The sequence below is a fragment of the Carassius carassius genome, chromosome 31 (genome assembly GCF_963082965.1).
Source record: "Carassius carassius chromosome 31, fCarCar2.1, whole genome shotgun sequence".
In the NCBI taxonomy this organism is placed as follows: Eukaryota; Metazoa; Chordata; class Actinopteri; order Cypriniformes; family Cyprinidae; genus Carassius; species Carassius carassius.
Genome location: NC_081785.1, coordinates 10,595,499 through 10,619,682, shown reverse-complemented (window position 1 = coordinate 10,619,682; position 24,184 = coordinate 10,595,499). Strand labels below are relative to the sequence as shown.

Below are 24,184 nucleotides of genomic sequence, written 5' to 3'. Positions count from 1 at the left end.
TAACTGTGAGCTGGTTGAAAATTAATTAATTGTTACAAATTTATTTGATTTGGGGCTTTTTTTTTTACATTTCAATTTAGTTTTACCATTTAGATTAACATTATATTTAAATTCTGTCATTTAGCAGATGCTTTTATCCAAAGCGACTTACAAATGAGGACAACAGAAGCCATCAAAACCAACAAAAGTGCAATAATATGCAAGTGCTATATTAGTATATTATTATAGTGTTATATTTCAATTTCACAAAGAAACGTGCAGCATTTTGTCCAAGCAATAATAAAAGGACATATTTAATGTATTATTTGTCTTAAATCTCATTTTGTAAAAAAAAAAAAAAAAAATTGTGAATCGAATCGTGAAATCAAAATCATGAATTGAATCTTGAGTTGAGTGAATCGTTACATCCCTAGTGGTTGGTTATGATGATAAGGACAATGACAGGTGTTGGTCGGTCATGTGATTCTTCATCCAGGTCACACGGCACAAAGGCATCAGTGGTCCAGGATTCGAAGGTTTCCAGACACTATTTTGTTTTCCAACATAGAGCCGGCCGGAATGTCGATTCGGTCTCCATGGTTGGCTATGATGATGACGGTTCCCTGCGAATACAGGAATAATCAGACAGTACAACACCCTGCCAAAAGGTTTTTCAGATGTTCCTTGGTCTTACCTTTAGAGAGACTTGCTTTCCGAAGGTGACGTCACCAGACACCGTCAAGTGATCCAACTCTAGCATGTCAGGAATGCTCTCGAACCGTGTGACATATTCTTGAACCTTAAGGACAAAAAAGGAAACTGGATTAAGGCTTCCTAAGTATTGGACTGTATATTACCCTGTCTGTTGTGAGATATTCTTTTTTAGAGAATCCAAAAGCTGTGATCATGAAAATGTCCTTATTTTTAAATCTTAGTGGGTTTCTGGCTGGCAGATTTGATTGTCTTGAATCTCTAGTGAGATCATGCCCACAGAGGAACACTGTGTGATTTGAATGAATCATTTGATGTGAATGCTTCATTAGGGGCGGTACCTTGGTGAAGGAGCTGCCCAGTTTGACGTGAGGAGTTGTGGGAAACTCGCGCCTCTCACTCATGTTCAGAGACCCTGCCTCCAGGCTGTACAGGTTGGACATAACCAGTAGGAGGTCAGATGTGGTTTTGACAGGAAGGAAGCGGCTGCGAGGCACGTTGATGCCCAAGGCGTTATCAAAGCACTTGATGGCAGCACCCACCGCGGTCTCCAGCTGAATGACATTCAGCCCCCCATTTATAGTCTGAGAGAGAGATTATATGGAATATTCATACTTGATGCAGTCAGTGTTTCAAATGTGCATATTTGATCAGTAACCTAGAAATATTATATTGAATAATAATATTACATTTTTCAAAATCTTGAAACATATTTATATCCATATTTAAATGGGAAAAACCCCTAAAATTTCCAGTGCAGTATCAAGCTTTAATATTTCCCCACTGTGTATAAAATTAGACCTAAGACGGATGGAAAAGAACTTTTCCTCATTATTGTTATGTACATCCAATTTAAATTATTGAAAAAAAAAAAATGAAGGACAGGACTTGGTTCTGTTCATGAGTTGTTGATTGGATGGAGGCAGATCTGAATGAGAGTGTGTCTATTTATAAGAAAAAGGCCTAAGAAAAAAGCGGTTCATGCAGACTAAAATAAGAGAAATCTGAAATTTGTCATCATAGAGAAGTTGAGTTGTGACATTTTGATTAAAAAAATTATAATGTGAAACAAATAATAATAATGAAACATGTGGAATAATCATTCACAATAACATCCATTTAGAAAATAGGACATTTTTGTTTCTTGCTGACTTCATTTTCATATTTATGTTTTCTGTCAAGAAACTATTTATACTTGTTCTATGAAGGACAATATGTTAAATGGAAGTGTGTAATGTTTAGGAAGTGTAAATGCATTGTATAGTTGGTCTTGGTATCACACAGGCAAAAAAAGTAGAAGGTCGACAGCAACAGGAGCGGGAGGGATTGGATATGAAGAAATCTAGAACAAACTCAAATTTCTTGCTGGATGAGAGCCTGTGCCTTAGGGGGAGAAATGGTGCTACAATATGGAGCTCTGCTGAACTGTGTACTACTCTAGACAGGGTCTGCAGGATCTTTAAAATCAGAATTTATGGTTACCTCTCATTTCTTTAGTTTCCTGTGATGGACTGAGAACAGAAAACCCAACAGAAATTGTTTGTTTCGATTTCAATTGTTTATTAATGTACTTTTCTGAATGCATTTTTTTTCACTTTTATTAGTTGCAAAACCCTCCATCAAACTCTCTGATCACACAAGCCTTGAACTAGACCCCAACTACTCAAATGAGATATTGGGTCTGGTATAAAAAGGACACTCAAACACACAGTCTCAATATCAGCTTGTTATAGTGCTTGTGTTTTGTAAGTGGGTTTTATTCAGAAGTGAACGCTCTACAAAGAAGACTGCAGAAGCGTAGTGTTACAGGGTCCCACGTGGACTGATAAATTAATCAGGTTCTCAGCTAAGGTTTCAGAAGCGATCGTGCAAAGGAGAGGACGGCCAGGGGAATAAAACAGATTTCTAGTGCACAGCTATAAATAGTGCTGAAAACTTGAAAAGGAAAATTCAAACAAGAAATTAAGAAAATCAAATGTCTGGTTCCCTGAATGACTAGTTGGCTATTTTTTTTAAAGGAAGCTGTATAATTTCAGGTTCATTTGACTGCAGTACTTTGATATGTCTTAATAAAACACAATGCTCAAGCTGTTGTTTCTGCAAGCTTTTAGTTTTCATACCTTAGGGTTGACTATGATTTCCATGTCCATGGCGTTCTGTTCCTGTAGTCTCTTTATGGCAGATAAGGAGATCCACAGGTTGTTGGTGTTGAAGATCTTAAACTTGGTCACTGATTTGAATTCATCTACATGAGCTTTGGGAACCTGGGCGATTTCCAATAACCGAAGCTTACCATCATACTGAATGAGCGTACCTCCCTGGACAACACAAACACACAACATTCACACACACACACACACACACACACACACACATTTTGGACTACTGTGTAATATCCCACACAAATAATATACTCTCACCTTCACATCTGCTCTTGTCTTGTCTGTGACCTCCATGATGAACTCACAGCGTTTGCCGTTCGGCTGGCTCACCAGGTGGTTCAGTATGTACAGGTCTACCGTTGCGCCCAGGTTATCGATGTTGGAGACAAAAATATACTCCTTCCCTTCAGCGATGAGTTGCTCCAACAGACCGGAGTTATAAAAGCTGGCATAAATGTCACCATGACCAGGAGGATACCACACATCTGCATTCTCTCCGGTCATAGCCATGTCCTTAGCGACCGGCAACAAGGACTCCTTATTCATGCGTGGATACCTGGAGAATTTAGAAGAGAGAAAGTCTACATTTCTAATGTATTCTAAAATAAATGTTAAAATAAAGATAACTGAAATGACAAATATAATGATAGTCTGTGAAAAAAAAATCATATTGAACAAAGCTGCATCGCTAAAAATCAGTAAGATCTGAAGTCATAAAATAGCTCAAATGGATCGATAAAATAGATGCAAACACTAAAATAAAGTTTCAAAGTGTTTCCTCTTTACAGAAAGAAAAAACATTTCAAGCCTTGTTTATATTTATGGACACAAAAAATACATTGCTTATGCAAATGAGCTTCTTTTTTGCGCTCTTGCATTTCAGGCTTATTCAGGTCAAATGAAGCCAGGGAAAACATCTGACGTTCTATGTAGCCTTCATCCTCCTCCTCATCCTTTCATCACATTGTCTCTTCCACAAGCTTCAGCTTCAAACGGGACTAAATATGTGCCATCTTTTAGCACTGTATTCTGAATAACACATGTAACCCTATCCCACGAGCATCTGTTGTTAGCTTTGAGGTAAATCAAATATTATCATATCCCCATTATTGCTTAGAAACCTCATAAATCTTTAACTTGTTTTTAAAATGTGACTCAGCAGAACACATGAAGCTAAAGAAATTCAACTTTTGTTCATCCTGCACTGTCTGTGCCAAAACCCTGAATTACAATCGTTTTTTTTTTTTTTTTAGATGTGTGTGCTTATGTGATGTGTAATCAACTGAGATATATTGTACTTAAACTACATAAATGTTACATTACTGTGTATATATCTGTGGTTAGGGTTTACTTAGCTATTCTCAGAATACGTACTAAGAGAAGTCAAATAAATGTAATAAATCTGGAATAATAATTAACTTTATATACCGGTTTTTCGGACTATAAGTCGCACCTGAGTATAAGTCGCATCAGTCCAAAAATACGCCATGATGAGGAAAAAAAACATAAGTCGCACTGGACTATAAGTCGCATTCATTTAGATTCATTTAGGCTGCACGTGCAACCCCACCCCACACCTACTCTGATTGGTTCGATCGTCTTTCAAAGACATACATGATAGGAAATATGTGCGTAGTTGGTGTAGGACAGAGAATGCTGTTTGAAAAGCTAAAAATGCTGTACCGTTTTATAAAGCCTTCATAATGCATAAAAGAAGAAAAAAAAACATTAGCCTGTAACTCGCCATGTCACTGAAATGATTGTTTTGTTCAATTAAGCTGATCTTTAGGCTAACATACGAATATAGTGAATTAATTGGGTTGATTATCCACAGTAAGACGATCAGGTCTTCAGATAGAAGATTGAATTATGAATTAAATAATTTTAGAAAAAATTATTATTTCATATCATCAGAGTATGAGAAAGGAAAATGAAAGGGGTGTATTATTACGGTTTTAATTTATATAGCATGACAAGACAATTATTGTTACATATAATTATCCGTCATGCAGTTGATAAATGACACTGAAATATTCTAATGTGTCTGCCAATTAAATTTTTATGAAACTTTTAATTTTCTTTACTACATTGCAAAACATAGACTTTTTCTCCCCTTTATTTCAGGAAAATATACTGCTCCTCGTTATTTGAAAGTGAAGAAATCGATAAACTTTTATTTCTATCGGCCAGTGATGATTCTGAAAGGACATACCTGTAAACCGTTGCTATAGTAACGAACACAATTTCATGATAATCATGCTCTTATTTTAGTGCAGTCTCACAGCCACTGTCAAATATTGAGATAAACTTTATAAAGTATCATCTATTTATATTAAATTGGTATCTTCTCCGATATCCATTTTGTGACCATTGAGCCGATTCTTTTCGATCAGCTGGAATGATTCGGGACATTCTACGTTTAATGTGGCTTAATGCATTAAAACAGTGTTTTTAAAAGACCAAACTCAGTAAACAAATTAATAATAAAGCATTCTATTCACCAACAGGCAGATGAGTCCAGAATAAGAATGCAATGTGTTTAATTACTTGTTAAGCGTTTTCCTCCCATAGAAAACCATTAGACTAAAAGGAAAACGCGTAACGTGGCGTAATGCATTAAAACGTGTTTTAAAAAGACCAAGCTCGGTAAACATTTTTAATAACACATTTTATTTACAGACAAGCAGGTTATGGGTGGAAATGCTTTGTGTTGGTATTCTGTGCTCATATCTGCTTGTCTGTGAATAGAATGCTTTATTAATAATTTGTTTACAGAGTTTGGTCTTTTTAAAACACTGTTTTAATGCATAAAGCCACGTACTTTCATTATTTAAAAATAAAAGTAAGTATATTTCTTGTCAGGTAAATATGTGTGTGTGTGTGTGTGTGTGTGTGTGTGTGTGTGTGTGTGTGTGTGTGTGTGTGTGTTAAATACCTGCTCTGGTTGAAAGTGTGTATCTTGACTCTGTGGTGCGTGTATTTTTGTAGGATCTTCTTAGTGTCTTCATCCGTATTGAAAGAATTCATAAGCACCAGTGGAACATCAGCATTATATGTTTTATTCAAGTGCTGAGGAGACCAGAGAAGAAAAAAAAAAATACTAAAAATAATTATCCAGCAGGTTAACTCATGTTTTTTCCATTAACATTCTAAACAAGCTAACAATGACTGTGAACCCAAAATGTTTCACATTAATACAGATACTTTGGCAGGTTTAGTACATTCTGTAACACATTATGTTTTATCTGGAAAAAATGAACTCTAGATAATTCTAAATAACAGAAGTTATTTTGACAATTCTGTAAACGTTTGATCTTTAACACAAGAGCCAAGCTGATAAAACATGGTCTCAAATAGATATAGGCCTAGACATATCTCCTATCCAAACTAATCTAAACTGTTGGATGTGTTGACATGTTTTGGGTAAGTTTTCTGTACTGAATTTATGCCCATAAATCTCAGCCTAGAGAGAAGCAAGGCCTGCCAAGTACAGAAACAACCGTCTGTATTTCTGAGAGAGATGGACAGATTACCCATTTACATGTACTAATGGGCCTTATTCAGTGAGTGGGATATCTGACGACATGAAGCAGGTAAACGGTCTGTCGAAGAGACACTGAGCTGAATGTTCTTCAGTAAGGGCGTCCCACAGGGCTCAGTATTTGGCCCCTATCCTTTTTTTCCCTCTTGCCCAGCACACAGCCTTCTCTGTTTTACTCCAAGTTCTCTTTCATGCTCATTACCTATCTTTCAGTCCAAGGCACTGGGAAAAATAACTAGCACAGAGCCTGTTGCTGCTGGTTTGAAATGCTCACTCTGTATAAATGAAGGAATGTGTCTGTGTTTTAGAAAGTGACGTGACATTCAGCCAAGTATGGTGACCCATACTGAGAATTCGTGCTCTGCATTTAACCCATCCGAAGCGCACACACACAGAGCAGTGAACACACACACACACACTGTGAACACACACCCGGAGCAGTGGGCAGCCATTTATGCTGCGGCGCCCGAGGAGCAGTTGGGAGTTAGATGCCTTGCTCAAGGGCACCTAAGTCGTGGTATTGAGGGTGGAGCTGTAGATGAAGAAAGCAAAAGAAGGCAAATACAGAGGAACATATGTTTGTGATTTAAGATCTAAAGGTGGAGGTCTATTTGCCCACTTTCAAATCTCTCAGTTGCTGTGTTTTCCCCATCTGGAGGGGTTTATATTTCTTTGGGTACAAATCTGAGAAGCTCTTTTATCCGAGATGCATTTTAAAAAGACAATAATTGAATGTGCATTCCCTACAGATAAAAACACCTGGAGAATATTAGAAATATTATTTTGCAAAATGTGCTATAAAAAAAAAAACAATTCACAAAATTGTAGCGTTGTGTCTTTTTAAACCAAATGTGGATTACATAATGTAATTTATGCAGGAAGGAAATTGTCTATTTTGTAGGATCTAACAAACCTGTTGAAACCACAGGGGCGATTGAGCGATTCCTGTTTGAGATTTAACAGGAAGATGTTATAGACCTTAATTTGTGAAACCATACTTCAAGCTTTCAGTGTCATAAGACAAACCTCAATCTGTTGGACAGTTAGATCCAGGAAAGTGTTCTCATTACGGACACCAATAAGGCTCTTAGGCCCTTTGCAGCCCATGCTGGTTCCCAGACCTCCATTCAGCTTCACCACCACCAGCTTATTCAGACTGTCTGCTATGTTGTCTGGAATACCCTTGGCCTTGATCTTATCATATGGCTGGATCTGTAAAAAAGATAAACAACTGTCAGTCAGGACATGCTTACATCTTATTACCATCTGAAAAGTTTAATTATAAGGGGTTTTGGATTAAATTATAATGGAGTTCATAAATGATCCATCAAGTGACTACAATGAAGTTTCTAAATTTCATCCAGATGCTGTTTCTTTTTGGGTATGTGTGTGTGTGTTTATCTCAACTGGATGATTCTTACAAAAACAAATCCGACTATGGGGTCAGAAGTCAAATGTGGAGTTTAGTTAGCTCTGTTATGATGCTGTCTATGATCAATCATCAAGAATCATTTCCAAATACACCAAACAACCACAACACACATTGTGCAAACACAACATTTCTCATAGAGGCAAAAAAATCTCCATGTTTAACCGAATAAAAAGTCAAACTGCTGGATCAATAGTACCAGTGGGAGGGAGACAGAAAGACGAGCAGGAAACATGATGGATGCATTTATGGAAGAAAAAAGCCTTCCCCTTTACTTCATTACTCTTTCATGAGACCAGGAGACATCACTGATGAGTCAGATACCAATTAAATATCACCACACATTTACACTCAAATTCAGAGCACAATGTTCCACTTTGATATTACGACAAACAGATAAAACAAACATGAAACATCAAAATTATTATAATGTAGTATCTCCATCAAACAGCATTTTCCATGACATACACACTAGCTATGTTCCACCCAAAGTTGCACATTTAAATGATGTGCAAAATTAGAATATGACAAAACATTTGCGATAAAAGCACCGTTTCCATCCAACGAGTCATAGAGAACAAAAAAAAATAATCACATCCTGATAAACTGGCACTAAATATCACTATGAAAAGTAGGAGAAGCCACTGAATATATTTCATATGTAATAAATGATCCTAAAAATTCAGCTTTGCATCACAGAAATAAATGATAATTTAAAGTATAATAAGTTTAAAAACAATTATTTTAAATTGTAATAATATATCACAATATAAAATTTTCTGTATTTTTGATCAAATAAATGCAGGCTTGATGAGCAGAAGAAACTTCTTTCAAAAACATTAAAAATAGTAATGTTTCCAAACTTTTGGTCTGTACTGTATGTGACTGTGTTAAAGGTGATTCAGTAGCATTACAGAAAGAGAGAGAGAGAGAGAGAGAGAGAGAGAGAAAGAATAGTTTGAAATAGAATCTCTGTCAGTCTCTTATGTTGATATAATCTGAACAAATTAACCTTTAAGCACTTAATAAAATGACACATTGTATGAGAACTGCAATACTATGTTCTTGCAAAAATTTGATACAAACATTACCTGTATTGCGTGACTCCTTCAATTTATTGTTTCTGCTTGCATTTCACATTTTGAATAAAAGTATTTGCTAAAAAAGTCCTACCAGTTCACATACTAATCACTGTCTATGAGCCTTATTCATAAAATATGAGTAGAACAAATTTCTGCTGCATAAATCATACATAGTTATTTATTGTGTGAAACTGTAGTAATTTATTCAATGTGTTAATACACATATGAATATATTTACGATTTAGTCCGAAACTTGTTTTCTTGTGTCTTTAGTAGTGGTGTGGCTTAAGTCTTGTTTTTCAGGTGTCTATATTTCCTTGTTTCTTTGTATACTGTCAATTATATTGTGTGTGCTTCAAATAAAGCAGCATTGAAATTGTCTTTCTATTGCTTTTGGGACCCAAAATGATTCAAGGTGAACACACACAGTCTATTTTTAGTGCATGCGATTAAACAATTGCAATGCAGCTCAGGTGGCAATTTTGAGGCAATGAAAGGCATATGACTAAACATGAGCCCAGTTCAAAGCCACCATGACACCACTTAAATGAAACATGGCTGACTAAGTTAACTAACCAGTCATCCAGAGAACAACAGGGAACTCCTAACTGCTGGTAAAGAAAAGAAAAAGTATGTGAGAGCTGAGCTTCCAATCAAGGGTAGGAATCCTTTATATAAACCTGGCGCACAGGTTAAATCAGATTGTTTAAACATTGTTTACGGGCCAGCCACATTCCACTTTCTTAAAACTCAATCCTGTTCACATATTCATAAATCACACACATCACATAAATAAAATCTCTCAAAGATCCATCAACATCACAAGACCACAATCTCATTAGCTCAGTCAGAAAGCCACAATTCCACGTCTTTTTGCATCATAAGCACCTTAGAAGAGCTTCTCCATCTGGCAGAAAGAGAGGCTGATGGCAGTATTTAAAGGTTCATAGAGGCATTAAAAGCTAAAAGTTACACTGAGAACATTAATTGTATGCAGAGCATTTTTAAATCTGGATTCTGGAGTATTTACTGTAATGAACTGAAGCAAGAAGTCTTGAACTAGAAGGTATACTTTCTGCAGATGCATGCAAATTATGAAACACTATTTAGGAATTCTTTCCCAGCACATAGTGCTCAGAAGTATGATGCCTTGGACCAGTGCAGCATTCTCAATACACCTTACCTTAGTCAACAATGTATTTATGTCTAGCAAACAAAACTTTTTTTTCCTGTGATTGAACACAGTTGTTACTGATTTTGCAGATGTAAATGTGTCACCAAGAATGTCTTGTGATTGTCTTGGGAAGTTAGAATGGGATGAAAACTACAAAGAAATTAAGTAACGTTTTTAAATATATATAATATTCCTTTTTTGAAATGAATACAGTTATAACTGGGTTACATTATATATTAATGAAAATTGCTATCATAATTAATTGTAAAATTTTTATATTTGTAAATTGGATAATATAAAAATCTAAATGTATTTTTCTGATGCTAATGTAAAAACATTTTTATTAGAGCAGTTAACATTCTATATACAATTTATGAAAAAAAAAAATATATATATAGTTTTTATGTGTATTAAAAATTCAGGATTTTGAAGTGGGCTTGGGTGGGACAGAAAGGACGTGAAATGTCATGAAGAACTCAACATAAAATATGGGTAAAACATTCCTGGTAAAAGTTCCAATAATCAAAAATCCAATAAGTCAATCCGCCACTTATCTTGGGTATATCTACTGGGACAACACTTGTCATTATTATAGCAAACATAAGACATGATGTCGCAGGATCCAGACATTATATGGCAACAGACGAGGACTGGTTAGCCTTTATACACCCAGCAGATGTTAAAGTCCCCATTAAATCAGAATTAATATGTTTTGGGTGTTAGCATCAAGATGTTATTCTTAAGGTTATCTAAAAGGCAGTGTGCTCCAAAACAGTGACACAATTCGTATTTAGAAGATATAAGCATTCAAAGCTTGCAGTTTTCTTGGCATCTTTTTTGCCAAAACGGCTCAACAAATTTTTTGACATCACATACTTCATCTTCTCATCAAATCTTCTGACCAATCAAATGCTCTCTAGAATCCAAAGTGCCCGCCCCCTGCACTATAAAGGTATACTGTAAACGCTGAAGCGCCGGCTGAGATTAGTTACTGAATACACAGTGTAGTATTTCCTGTACAGTGAATAACTCGTAGTGCACAGTGTAGTGATAGGAAACGTTTCAGACAGTGTAAATATGCTTTTGACATTAATCACTTACCCCATGTAATTCCAAACCAATAAAAATAATGACTTTATTCCACAATTATTCTTTTAACAGTCTCCTCGGTGTCTCTCCACATCACTCAAACTGCCTACACTCTTCTGTGTCAGCCGTGCCACAAGGATGTGTATTTATCCTTTGATTTGAAACAAAAAAAACAACAGATATGGCTACTTTATAAGGGGGCGGGGCTGCTCGATATGTCCCTTCCTCTCTTCCTGTTTCAGTTGAAATGACGTCACCACATAGAATAACAATGCTTGTTTCAAGGCACTTCAGGGAACCTTGAACTTTGAATTAGCATTTTTTGTCAAAGAAAGTTTTACATGTGTATATACACACAGTGACACACCCTTAAATTACAATAAGAGAAAACACAGACAGCCCATCTCTGAAGTCCCAACCAAATATATTACAGCATTTACTGTTTATGATCCATAACTGCAGGAAAATCTCTTCTATGTAACAGGTAATGACCTCACCTTCTCCAAATATCCTTTAATTTACATGCACACACACATACACACAAAGGCCTGTCAACATCACTCTTTGAGCCTGGAAGGAGTTGGAGGGAGCTTGGTTTCAGTGCTTGTCTTGTAAGTGTGGATAAAACAGGAATTTCTGGAGCAAGGCATTTAATATCCTGCTCTGATAACCTGGCTATATGGTGCAGACTATAGTATAAAACATTTCAGGGTTTCTGGCTCTTAAAGTACTGCATTGCATAATCATCCTAGACCCAGAGGAAAGCAGACCGACATTGGATTCTTTATGTGAAACACACACACACACAGCCAAATCAAATTAGGAGACACTTTTGTTCGTGGTTTGACTTCCTTACACCCTCCCTTGCCCAGAGACAAATCGATTTTTTAAGTTTATTTATAATTTTCCTTGCACACACACACACACACACACACACACACACACACACAATAATTCATACAAGGTCTATCTACAGGTTAATACTGTAACTGGTCTAACTGGACCCATAAACATTGGACACTAGAAATGCATGAATGTCATGGGAATTCATTCATGCTGGAATGTGGGCAGCTTTTAATCACAGCTAGCTAATTCCCAGAGCCTAAGGCAACACTAATGTCCATACATGAGACTCAAAGCAGAGGCTCTGAGTACTGCCCGTCTGTCTGTTTTAATGCTTGAAGTGTCTATACTCTAGATACATTAGGCTTTACTTTCTCTGCACATTCAGTTTATAGGTCTACAATCAAATTAAATTAATAATATGAGTGTAATATGAGTAAGTGTAAGAACTAGGCCTGTGTTGCGATCAATCACTTGCTTATCTTACCGAGTACTCAGGGGGCCTGTTGATTTTTGCCCATTCTACTGAAGGTCCCTTCACCTGCAGAAATCGCTGGAATAACTTCCTAAAGCCTTCAAAGTCCTTCTTAGACACCTGAGGAAGAGAGCATGTAAAAATGAATTATTGAGGAAGGTCTCCTTCTGAGAAACCAATCATTTTCAGTCATTTAAACTTAACCTCTAGATCTTTTGACAGATTATGAATCACTAGGCCTATCCGAGGTATTTTTATAATAGCGGTTAGTCAATATGCATTTTTAATTATCAGTACTTTAATTTTTACATATGCCTTTAAATATTTTAGTTTTTTTTTTCTTCGATTATTCTTAAGGGCATCGGGTGTCACCTCCCTCCACTGAATCAAACATTTGTTATGATTCTAGTCTGCAAAACAAAACAAAACCACATTTTTTTCTGCATAAAAAAACAACAACCTGCCAGCATAACTTTCTAATCTTGTTTTGTACTGTCTGCCAATTAAAACTCCTAAAGGCTTGTGAAATAATTAACACTCTGCTGTGAAAGATCACTGGGTCCTCAGGCCTCTCACTGTGCACATCATTAAAAATAAAACCTGTTTGATGAAAATCCATAAACTCCTTGTGCCTGCTGAGAATTTAAAGTTCAATAACTCTGCACTCTAATCAAAGACAAACAACAGTAAACACTTTAGTATTAAGCGGCACTTAATGAAATGCATTTTCACAAATAATATAGATTTAGGGTTGTCACAATACTAACATTACCATAGTTTATCCCATTGCCAGTGAAATTTATTGATTCTCAAAAGCAAAACTATTTAAGTAAAACTAACTTTTATTTAAAACTGTTTTTGAAATGTATAACAATAAAATATAAGCAAAATAAATATACAAATCAGATCAGATTTGAAGGATCATGACAGTGAAGACTGGAGTCATGGCTGCGGAAAATTCAAAGAAATACATTTCAAAATATATTAAAAATGTATAAATTGTAATTATTTCACAATATTACTGTTTTTACAATATTTTTCTTCAAATAAACACAGCCTTTATGAGCATAAGAGACATATTTCATAAACCATTAAAAGAACCTTATGAACCCAAAACTTTTGAACAGTAGTACAAATATATTTACATGTACATACGTTTAGATTACTTTTTTTTTTTAAAGAAACAAGTTAATATTAAAATCAAACCATGTTATTTGTTTGATTAATATTAATAAAACAGCAACAGGTCTATTAGAATGCATTCACTGGCTAATCCACAGATCTGGTATTTTGACACACATCCATTTTTTCCCCCTGGCTGTTAATTAACTGACTAGGTTTAGATTTAATTCACCTCGAATTCTGACTAAGAAGGGCAATTGTAATGACTTGATTCACAGTGCACCCACAAATATTCATGTGAGAGTCAAAAGCAGCCGCTTATGAATCAGAAAATGTTACTTTACTTTAGAATCGTGTGGTTGAAATAAAAGTGCTTTTGACATCTCTACTCAACGACAGTTTCTCTACTTAGCTACTATAAATGGTAGAGTGACAGCATACATGACATGGATCTCTTCATAAAAGAGGTGCAAGTGCAACTACGTAAACTGTAATCTGACGACATCTCCTTATCATACTTTATTTGAGCTAGCAGGGTGTGGATTTTAGTACGTCATTTGGCAGTAAATGTTTGGGTGGGATTACGGGAGTCTGTGTGTAATGGAGAGGGAGGGACACAAGCGGTCAGTATGTGTCACTGTGATGACGGCTAAGTCTGATTATTACCATATGGTGCTGAGGAAATACTGGGGTGGATCGCCAAGCAGCTCAGAGTTTTGTTTTGACCTTCTCAAATTGACTCAGAACAGAGACATTTGGTGAAAAAAGGAAAATGAAGGAAGGGGGAAAAATTAAAAGGAAGCGGGTAGGGGCTGAAGAGAGATGCAACATTTCAAAGCTAGTCTCATAGTGAGACTAAACATCAGCTCAGCAGTGCAAATAAATCTCTTCTGTCACACTGGCACTGGCCATTCAACAGTTGCTGCACTCAAATGGCATCTAAAGAAGGTCTCGCTCATTTTTCATCTTCGTTACCTTCGTCATTCCACTGTGCATTGAGACTATAACAAATAAATGATGATTTCTATTTCTAATTAAAAGTGCATTCAGAAATTGTTCATCTCATTAACATTAAAAAATTCTACAAATAAAGGGCCTGTTTACACCTGATCACTTCATGCGTCTTATCTGATTGGATAGCCATCCGATCGTTAAAAGACCAGGTGTAAATGCCCTCCGAAACGCATTCGAAACTGATATAAACACGATCACTCAAACCACTTCAGGAGGTGGTCTGGGACGCATTCCAGAAGAAACTGGACAAGTGTAAATGAATCTGGTTGTTGTAACCACATATGCAAATTTTACTTTTCCCAAAACTTTACAATAATAAACGTGTGAGAGCGTTTTAGTCTATATGACATTAGTCAGATATGACAGCGCTAATGCAACACACATCGCTGCGGATGAGTAGATGAGCATCTCTTCAGCACATGCAAACTGCCGAAAATGGATCCGAAAGCAAGAAGCAGACTTATCTTTTGATTTCATTGACGTCAACTCCATTAAATTTAAATATAAACGCAGGAATTGAAGACTGGATTTATTTCCGTTTTACAGCGACACATTTATGAAGTGTAAATGGAGACGTTTTAAAGGGGTGGTTTTATGGGGTGCAGTCTAACGTAACTGAAAAAAAAAGCATTATTGTTCACATAAGCCTATTTTATTAAGCCAGAAATAAGCGATGGGCACTGATAGGTTAGCAAGCCCAGTGTGTTGTGATTGGCTAAACTGCCATTAGTGTGGGTCTAAACGTCCCGCCCATCACCTTAGCAGCAGCACATGCACTGGTTGTATTGTAAACAAGGCGTCCTTAATATCACTCATCAGTTTGAGCCCGATTGAGAAGCAGAGGATATTACTGAAGAGGATCGTGCAGAACCTGTGTAAACACAGCTTTTAAATGGTAGGGCTATGTTTTTAGCATGTTGTCGTCTCATACTTTGAGATACACTGTTATTTGTAAATAATACTGCTTATGTTAGCTTTTAATATACTGTTTTATCCTGATTAAAGCTTTAATACAGTACGGCTACTGCATGCATGTCCATGTTTAACGCTTCTCATAGCTATGTGAAAATAAGTGTATAATTGTAACAGTTCATTTTTGGAGCTTAGCTGAACGAGAGAGAGAGAGAGAGAGAGAGAGAGAGAGAGAGAGAGAGAGAGATGCAGAGCAAGGGGACTTAAGGAACAGTATTAAGAACTGCTGCTTTAAAACATTGATTTTGAAACTTGTGAATCCATTAGAATCGTTAGAAGACAGAATCGCAATTCATATATGAATATATTTTTACGTGCACCTCTAGTTTTCTCTTGCTCTTCTCTGAGGCAACACAGACCTCGCCTGCTTTGCTGCCTTTTCCCCCTTTCATCCCTTTAACAAATCAGATAGATATCCGATCAGCGAAAATGCATGAAATTACCAGGTGTAAACCGGCCCAAAGAAATTAGTGTACTTTTGAAAAGTGTGTTTAAAATGATGTATGCTCACTTAAGAATAAAATTCCATTCATGACAACGGTCTAATAAGAGCAGTTTTGTTTTACATGGAGCAGGATCTCCTCCTGATCTGACATGTTGAGATTACATTACCAACCAAATACTACTTGCTTTATCCCAGTAATCCCTTAAGTACATCCTCCTTTCACTTGTGGAATACGTTTCAAGGCTGACAATGAATAGCTAATTTCTACAATTACATAAGTAACTAAAAACTTTTGCATGATGCTTAAACCATTATATGGTCCTGATCACACCTACACTACCATTCAACAGTTTGAGGTCAGTAAGATTTATTTTTTGAAAGTGACGAAAGCTGTCATATCGAACTTTCAATTCATCAAAGAATACTGAAAATATATTTTGGTTTCCTCAATTATAAATGTTTCTTGAGCGCAAAATCAGCATATTAGCCATAAGGATCATGTGACACTGAAGACTGGGAGATGGCTGTTAAAAATTCAGCTTTGCCATCTCAGGAATAAATTACATTATAAAATATATTAAGATAGAAAATAGTTATTTTAAATCGTAATGATATTTCACAATATTACTGTATTTTTGATCAAAGGCAGCCTTTGTTACAAGACTTCTTTCAAAAACATTGAAAAAAAAAACCTTGCAGACTTCAAAATTTGTAATGGTAGTGTACATAAATCATCATTGTAATAAAAAGGTAAATCAGATAGATGAATTTTAAAAAATGTGTTTAATTGTTTGTGAACTTGTATCTCACCTCAGCTTCTTCACCTTTGGCTGTGCTCAAGAGTTTTTCCAGCTCGGCTTGCATAGAGCTCTCCAACTGCTGTCGCATCACTTCCTGAAACTCAGCCATCTTGTTGGGATTTCTCTGTAACTCTTTACTCAGACCTACGAGAAAAGCCATTACATTACATTAAAGGGTTAGTTCACCCAAATAGCAAAATTATGTCATTAATAACTCACCCTCATGTTGTTCCAAACCCGTAAGACCTCTGTTCATCTTCGGGACACAGTTTAAGATATTTTAGATTTACTCCGAGAGCTTTCGGTCCCTCCATTGAAGCTGTGTGTACGGTATACTGTCCATGTCCAGAAAGGTAAGAAAAACATCAAAGTAGTCCATGTGACATCAGAGGGTCAGTTATGATACTTTAGTTATGATCAGTTACTTTTTGAACCAGTTCACCAAATCGAACTGAATCGTTTTAAACGGTAAGCGTCTCCAATATGCATTAATCCACAAATGACTTAAGCGGTTAACTTTTTTAATGTGGCTGACACTCCCTTTGTGTTCAAACAAACCAATATCCCAGAGTAATTCATTTACTCAAACAGTACACTGACCGAACTGCTGTGAAGAGAGAACTGAAGATGAACACCGAGCCGAGCCAGATAATGAACAAAAGATTGACTCGTCCTCGAGTCAAGAACCGTTTCTGTCAGACACGTCCGATTTGAGAACCGAGGAGCTGATGATCCTGCTTATGTGTGATTCAGCGTGAAGCAGACTGATACACAGAGCGTCTGAACTGAACGGATTCTTTTGGTGATTGATTCTGAACTGATTCTGTGCTAGTGTTATGAGCACGGGTAAACCGAAGGCTTGAATCAAGGGTAATCATCGCCAATGATGCCATTACGTCGAGCACAAAAGAACCGGTGAACAGTTTTCTTCAACTGGTTTATTGAATCGAACTGTCCGAAAGAAGTACTGGTGATCCGAAAACCGATGCAACCGGTTCTTGACTTGTGAATGAGTCAGTCTATTGTTCGTTATCTGGCTCGGCGTTCATCTTCAGTTCTTCATCTTCAGATATTGGTTTGTTTGAACTCAAAGGGAGTGTCAGCCACATTAAAAAAGTAAACAGCTGAAGTCATTTGTGGATGAATGCGTATCGGAGACGCGTACCGTCTAAAACAATTCAGTTCGACTTGGTGAACTGGTTCAAAAAGATCCGGTAACATCGAATGATTCGTTCGCGAACCGGATATCACAAACTGTTTTGTTTTGAACTCTCTCTCACAACAGACACGGAAGAGAAGACAATGCTGAATAAAGTTGTAGTTTTTGATATTTTTTGACCAAAATGTATTTTTGATGCTTCAAAAACTTCTAACTGACCCTCTGATGTCACATGGACTACTTTGATGATGTTTTTATTACCTTTCTGGACATGGACAGTAGACCGTACACACAGCTTCAATGGAGGGACTGAGAGCTCTCGGAGTAAATCTAAAATATCTTAAACCGTGTTCCAAAGATATACGGGGGTCTTACGGGTTTGGAACAACATGAGGGTAAGTTATTAATAACATAATTTTGCTATTTGAGCTATCTGATGAACAACCTTCCAGTACAAGTTAAAAGTGATTGAATTTAAGTTTCTCTTAAGCATTAAAAAAAACTTTTGATCTAATGTCTTATGCATAAATACTTCAAGCTTCTTAAATACTTTTGTATACAGATATAAATTGACTAAGAAGATATATATATATAATTATTTAATAAAATAATAATTTTGATAGTTTCAACAGTATCAGTGAAGTCAGTGGTCAAACTTTAATTTCCTTAAGGAAAAAAACATTTAAAAATGTCCTTAAGAAAAACAGCTCTTATGTCACAAGCAAGTATGTTACCTTGGGTGGCACAGTTCTGATGATCTGATTGAATCCGGTTCGACCACATTTCATTGGTATGCACCCATTTAATTAATTCTCCTGCTACTGTGCCAAAAATGTAACTGCTAACATTCTTCCAGGCATGTGTCACCCAAAATCCAGAAAATGAGTGTGTCAGCTGGCACTTTAAAAATTAAACCATTTCTGTTTTTCTCAGAACTTGTTTTTGTGCTTTTGAATGCTAAAAAAAACTGTCCAGTGCAACAAGTTCTTACATTGTCTAACACACCAGCAATACCTACCTACAAATAAAACTAGACAGTGGCTTGACTTTGATTTATAGTTTATTGGGCTGTTTATTATAGGTCAGTTATTTAGTCCCTGAGCAGACAATGTTGTTGACAGTGATTCACAATAAAGATCTGGTCCCTCTGGAGGAACCAGAGTTAAAAGACGGCAGTAATAATGCACAGTCAACTAACAGGATGAGCAGGGGTAATTTTCTATTGAAGACCAAATGACTGTACATTCCCTTTCAGTCGGGCACTCTCAACATCATGTTTGTGACCAATGAATTGGGAATCTTGCCAGAGACCAATCCACTTTGAGTGTAAACTAAATGAGCCAATGCACAATGGCATGCGATTATTGCATCCAACTGCCGCTGATCACAGCGCGAGTAGAAAGCGGGTTTTATAATTTCCACATCCGCTTGTGTATTTTATGGTATGCATGCTTCAAAAGCACCAATTGCACATGCGCAGGCTCTGTGAGAAAACCAGTTGCTACACAAACCTGTTCAATCCATTGGTTAAACAATATAAAGACAGCCAGAAGTTGCATTAATTCTGGGCAATTGTTTGTTCACGTTTGTTGCAGAGCGGTCCATCAGCGTATGCTTTTGGTAGTATAAATAAAAGTAGTCTGTGTCTGTACTGTCCGTATACATGTCTGGATTGCTCATGTGGAAAGTATAACACAGGCTTAAATAGGCAGCCAGTGCAACGCATTATCAGCTTTTCGCTTCAGAGCCAAGTGGTGTTATCGTTCTGCTTCTGTCGAATGAGTTAGTGCTTTCAAATGAGCTTCTCTGTGCAGGTGTTACAGCATGACAGCGGGTTGGTCGACCTTCATTGAGTGGGTGCAAACTACAGGCTGCACTACCCCCTGTAGTGTTGCAACGGCCATCTCCCCTGTGAGCTTCAGCACAACTAAAAGAGCAATCCTAAAAGAGCATTCACGGGTGTACAAATCTTTTTGAAGATGGACTTTCACCCTTGCATTTCTGGATGCGGCTGTTACCTGCACCGGTTGATGGTCACGATCGCTGCCTCATGTGCCTGGGCATTAAGCACGTTGAAGTGGCATTCGTGGAAAATGACCATCTCGGAGTTGCAGACCTTGCTCCACTACCTTGAAACAGGGGGAGTTCTGTTGCCTCTGCCACAATCTAGTTCTCTTCCTGGAAGAAGTCAGGGAAGCACTACTTCTAGCAGTAGCTCGGGGGCAGTTTGAAGATCACTCCTCTTGCACTTCGCAGCCAGCCGAGCTCTCTAAGGAATGAGCTGGGCCCCTACAAAAAAAGTGTACCAGCCATATCTTTTCGGAGGTCAAATCGCAGCATCGGCGGGGAGCCTGAACTCTCTGGAGAGGAAGATTTGGCTCTGCTGCTGCCCTCTGGGATGGTAGCAAGGTTCGAGTCGGATCTGGAGATGACAGCTATGCATTCCTGTGCCACTGAGAGGGTAGGGCTCGAGTGGAAACCTCCACCGCACCCAGAGGCCTCGAGGTTAGATGACTGGTTTCTTGGGGGGCCTGCACTGGTTCTCAGCATTCAACCCAAGTGCCATTCTTCCCAGAAGTGCCTGAGGAGCTCACTAGGTCATGGATGGCACCTTTTACTGCGAGAAACCGGCCTAATAGTTCCTCCACCCTCACCACCCTCAATTGGGGGAACAGCCAAGTGGTATAAGTAGATCCCCTAGTGGAGCGGTTTATAGCGATGCAGTGGTGTCCTGGTACTGCTTCACCTGGCGGGGCAAACGGGCCCTTCCCTCTTGAGTCTGTAAGCACTCATCTGGTCTGACTGGTGGTGCTTATGCAGCCTGTAGAGAGGCTGCCTCCACCCTACATGCCATCGTTGACAATTCGTGCCTAGAGTTTGGGCCGGCTGACTCCCAGGTAATCCTGAGGCCACCACCCGGCTATGTGCCCAAAGTTCCCACTACTCCCTTCAGGGATCAGGTGGTGAGCCTGCAATCGCTGCCCCTGGAGGAGCCAAAGCAAGCCCTACCTTTGCTTTGTCCTGTTCTAGCATTGAGATACTACGTAGACAGGATGCAAAGCTTCGAGACCTCAGACAAGCTCTTTGTCTCTCACAGAGGCTGGCAGAAGGGAAATGCCTTCTCTAAGCAGAGAATGGCCCATTGGATAGTGGATGCCATCATCCTGGCTTATCAGGCACAGGGTGTGCCCTACCCGCTCAAGTTGTGAGCTCACTCTACTAGAAGTGTTGCATCCTCCTGGGTGCTGGTTCGTGGCGCTTCGCTGACAGATATTTGTAGGGCTGCAGGCAGGGCGACCCTCAACACATACTAGGTTCTATACACAAATCCGCCGCGAACTCTATGGGCGCCGCCATCTAGCCTGCTGCCATTACTGCGTGCCTGCGAAGTATGACGGTGTGACACTTGCCCGTGCCCTCTAATGACATTTCAATGAAAGCGGATCCTGCTCATTAAAGAAAATGTCTGGTGGAAGGGAACATTGGGTAGATGATGTCAGGCAGTGGCCAAAACATACTTATAAAGGTAATTTATTGACAAAATAATGTACAAATATGTAATGTAATTAAGAAGTGTATTAATTGATGACAACAATAAAACCGAACACTGTCATTACTAGCTGTGTTGCTAATATGTTCACAAGCTTCAAATATCTATTAGGCCATCCTTAAAAATATTCTTGTTTGCCTGGTAGAGGGTTGGGATCCCATATGTGTAAAGTCCACGGTATAGCCTCAAAGCCTTTGTTCCCAGCAGACTTCTGCCATTTCCAAGAGGGTTACAATCACCTCTAAGCTTCCATATGCACCTGCTGGGCGGAAACCTCCTTCGGGAAGGATGGGACTTCTGCAATCTCATTGAGTGGGTAGTGCTAAGACAACAGTAACTGGCCTTCTTCTTGCAAGCCCGGGCCTACACCAAAAAGGGGCCGGGCGGCTTGCACAGGACACTGGAAGTGGCAGCACCCAGGGCGCTTTGGTATGGATTCCCAATTCGTTGGTCGTGATGTCGAGAGTGACCGACTGAAAGGGAACTTCTCTGTTACGTATTGTAACCCTCGTTTCCTGAAGGAGGGAAAGGAGACGTCACGTCCCATCGCCACAGCTGCTGTACCACCACTGAGTGGCCGAGTCACTGGCTCAGCTCCTCATCGAAAAGCTGATTATGCACTGCACTGGCTGCATACTTATAGTCACGCTGTGATCAGCATATATGCAATAATCACATGCATTGGCTCATTTAGTTTACACTTGAAATGGATTGGTCTCTCTGGCGAGATTCCCAATTCGTCTGTGACCAATGTGATGTCTTTGTTCCCTCCTTCAGGAAACCAGGGTTACAATACATAACAGAGACGTTATTCCACCTACACAGCTAACTAGTTTCTCAAACTGGCTTATTTGATAGTGAATCATGAATGGAGCAGAATCTGCTTAATGAATTTCACTATTGTTCAAAAACATTAGTTTTTAATAGATAACATTTCAGAGCATTATGTTTTTTAATGTATTTTTTAATAAATAAATGTAGCCTTTGTGGAAACTATAAAAACCATTAAAGAATCTTACTAAGCTTGAACAGTGTATGCCACAATGTTTTGTTGTAGTATTTTCAAAGTCCTAAAACTTTTTTTTAAAATTTCCAGGTTTAAATTAGATTTAAAATCCTGGAGTTTCAATGTGACCTCATACTTTTGGACCCCACTGTACATTCGAAACACTGCTGAACGCAAACAGTCACAGAACTTCAGTCACCATACCCTGTAATCGGGTTTAATATAAAATCTCTTTAAATTACAGACACTGTCAGGCCAGCTGAATAGCTGTAAGCGAACCAGACCTCTGACAGCCAATCCAAAGAGTCTAATGGACCGATAGTCTGGAAGGGTTTACAAAATGCTCTCTATAAACCCTTCCATTTCTGCAACTTTCCCAGTTTATCAGTCAGCAGTAACTGAGGAGTCCATTCAGCTCTCACTCTCATCAGAATTCAACTGACAGCTTGTACATGGTGAAGTAAGATCCAGTTTGATCACTAGATACCAGTAAGTCTCATCTAATAAATTAAGATATATCCAGAGAACCAATATAACCTTTAAAGTATTTAACAAGCAAGTATGAAACAGCAAAACCAGGACTTATGAACATTCTTACCTTCAAAGTAAAGCGACATAGTCTCTGTCTTCTAAACTCTATAAAATGCAGTTCGGTTAAATATTACAACAATAATCCTTTTCCCCCAATCCCGTTTAAATCATGAGAAAACCATCAACACAGAGAGAGTTCTGTCTAGATTTGAGGCTTATTAGTAGTAGTAATAATGATACAGAAGGTCAGCTGATCGATTCTCTCATTCTGTTCAAGAGTGCTTTCCTCCGGCGTTCACGCGCTTAAAAATGAACCACCTCTCCCTCTCTCTCCTCCCACTGACTATCGAGTAGCTCAGGGTGAATAAACAGCTCGTCGACCTTTACTCGCGCGTTTATTTATTGCTCATAAGAGACGATGTGTTATATTACAAGGTGAAATAATAACATGCATCTCTCCGAGTGTATATTTGATAAATACATTTGTGCTCAGCCCCCCGTCATTATTCAACACGTCACAATACAATCCAGTCGCACTTCCTTGATCACGTCAACCCGATTCTGGTTGTGTCTTAGGATCATTTCTAAGATTTTTAGGGTCAGTTTTATTTGCTTTGTTTAGGCCGGGGAGAATTAAACGTTTTAATTGTACCATATTCTAGAATACGAAATGTTGATGACTAGCGTTACAGTGGTATCATTTAGTACGGATTATACGCATTATTGCGACATTTTCGCCCTTGCCATCAGCGTTACTCAGCGACGTTCTCCTCTCTGTGTAATGTGCAGACGCTTGACGTTATGCTTTTAGACAGGAGTTTAGGAACAGGGCAGAGGAGGTGGTTCCCTGGCGTTATACTATTTTAAATGCAAAGCGAATGTGAAAGTAGATTATAAAGTGTCTTACTCTGAAGGCTGGAAGATGCTGTTGGGGAGCTGCTGAAGCTTGTTCCGGAGCTGCGACGTGTTTTCTTCTCTGACCAACCAACTTTTATCCTCTCAGAAACAGCAGTGCGTGGTCACGGAAACACGGCGGAAGTGCTTTGCTAAAAACATTGTTTATGAACACCCAGAACACCATACACTGAATTAACTTTTTA

The 24,184-nt window shown here is 38.1% G+C and overlaps 1 protein-coding gene across 2 annotated transcripts; it reads right to left on the bottom strand.

Moving 5' to 3' along the window:
- Positions 1-327: 327 nt before the first annotated feature.
- On the bottom strand, positions 328-24,184 carry LOC132111514 (UTP--glucose-1-phosphate uridylyltransferase-like). Of its 2 annotated transcripts, none has more exons than XM_059518887.1 (10): positions 23,992-24,184; positions 16,849-16,982; positions 12,498-12,605; positions 7,420-7,605; positions 5,788-5,921; positions 3,111-3,408; positions 2,811-3,008; positions 1,032-1,274; positions 674-778; positions 328-602 (listed from the first exon to the last, which is right to left on the bottom strand). In XM_059518887.1, exons 2-10 carry the CDS (start codon positions 16,945-16,947, stop codon positions 495-497), a joined length of 1,479 nt encoding a protein of 492 aa, XP_059374870.1. In that variant the 5' UTR covers positions 16,948-16,982; positions 23,992-24,184; the 3' UTR covers positions 328-494. The 2 variants fall into 2 exon arrangements, with proteins under 2 accessions (XP_059374870.1, XP_059374869.1); XM_059518886.1 differs by lacking the exon at positions 23,992-24,184 and adding an exon at positions 23,152-23,519.

What these genes read in the sequence shown, in the direction of transcription:
- LOC132111514 (XM_059518886.1), bottom strand. An exon ending in CCAAAGGTGAAGAAGCTGAG is followed by an intron (nt 12,606 to 16,848) that starts GTGAGATACAAG and finishes TCTCTTCCTCAG; the next exon opens with GTGTCTAAGAAGGACTTTGA. An exon ending in GAAAGCAAGTCTCTCTAAAG is followed by an intron (nt 603 to 673) that starts GTAAGACCAAGG and finishes CTGTATTCGCAG; the next exon opens with GGAACCGTCATCATCATAGC.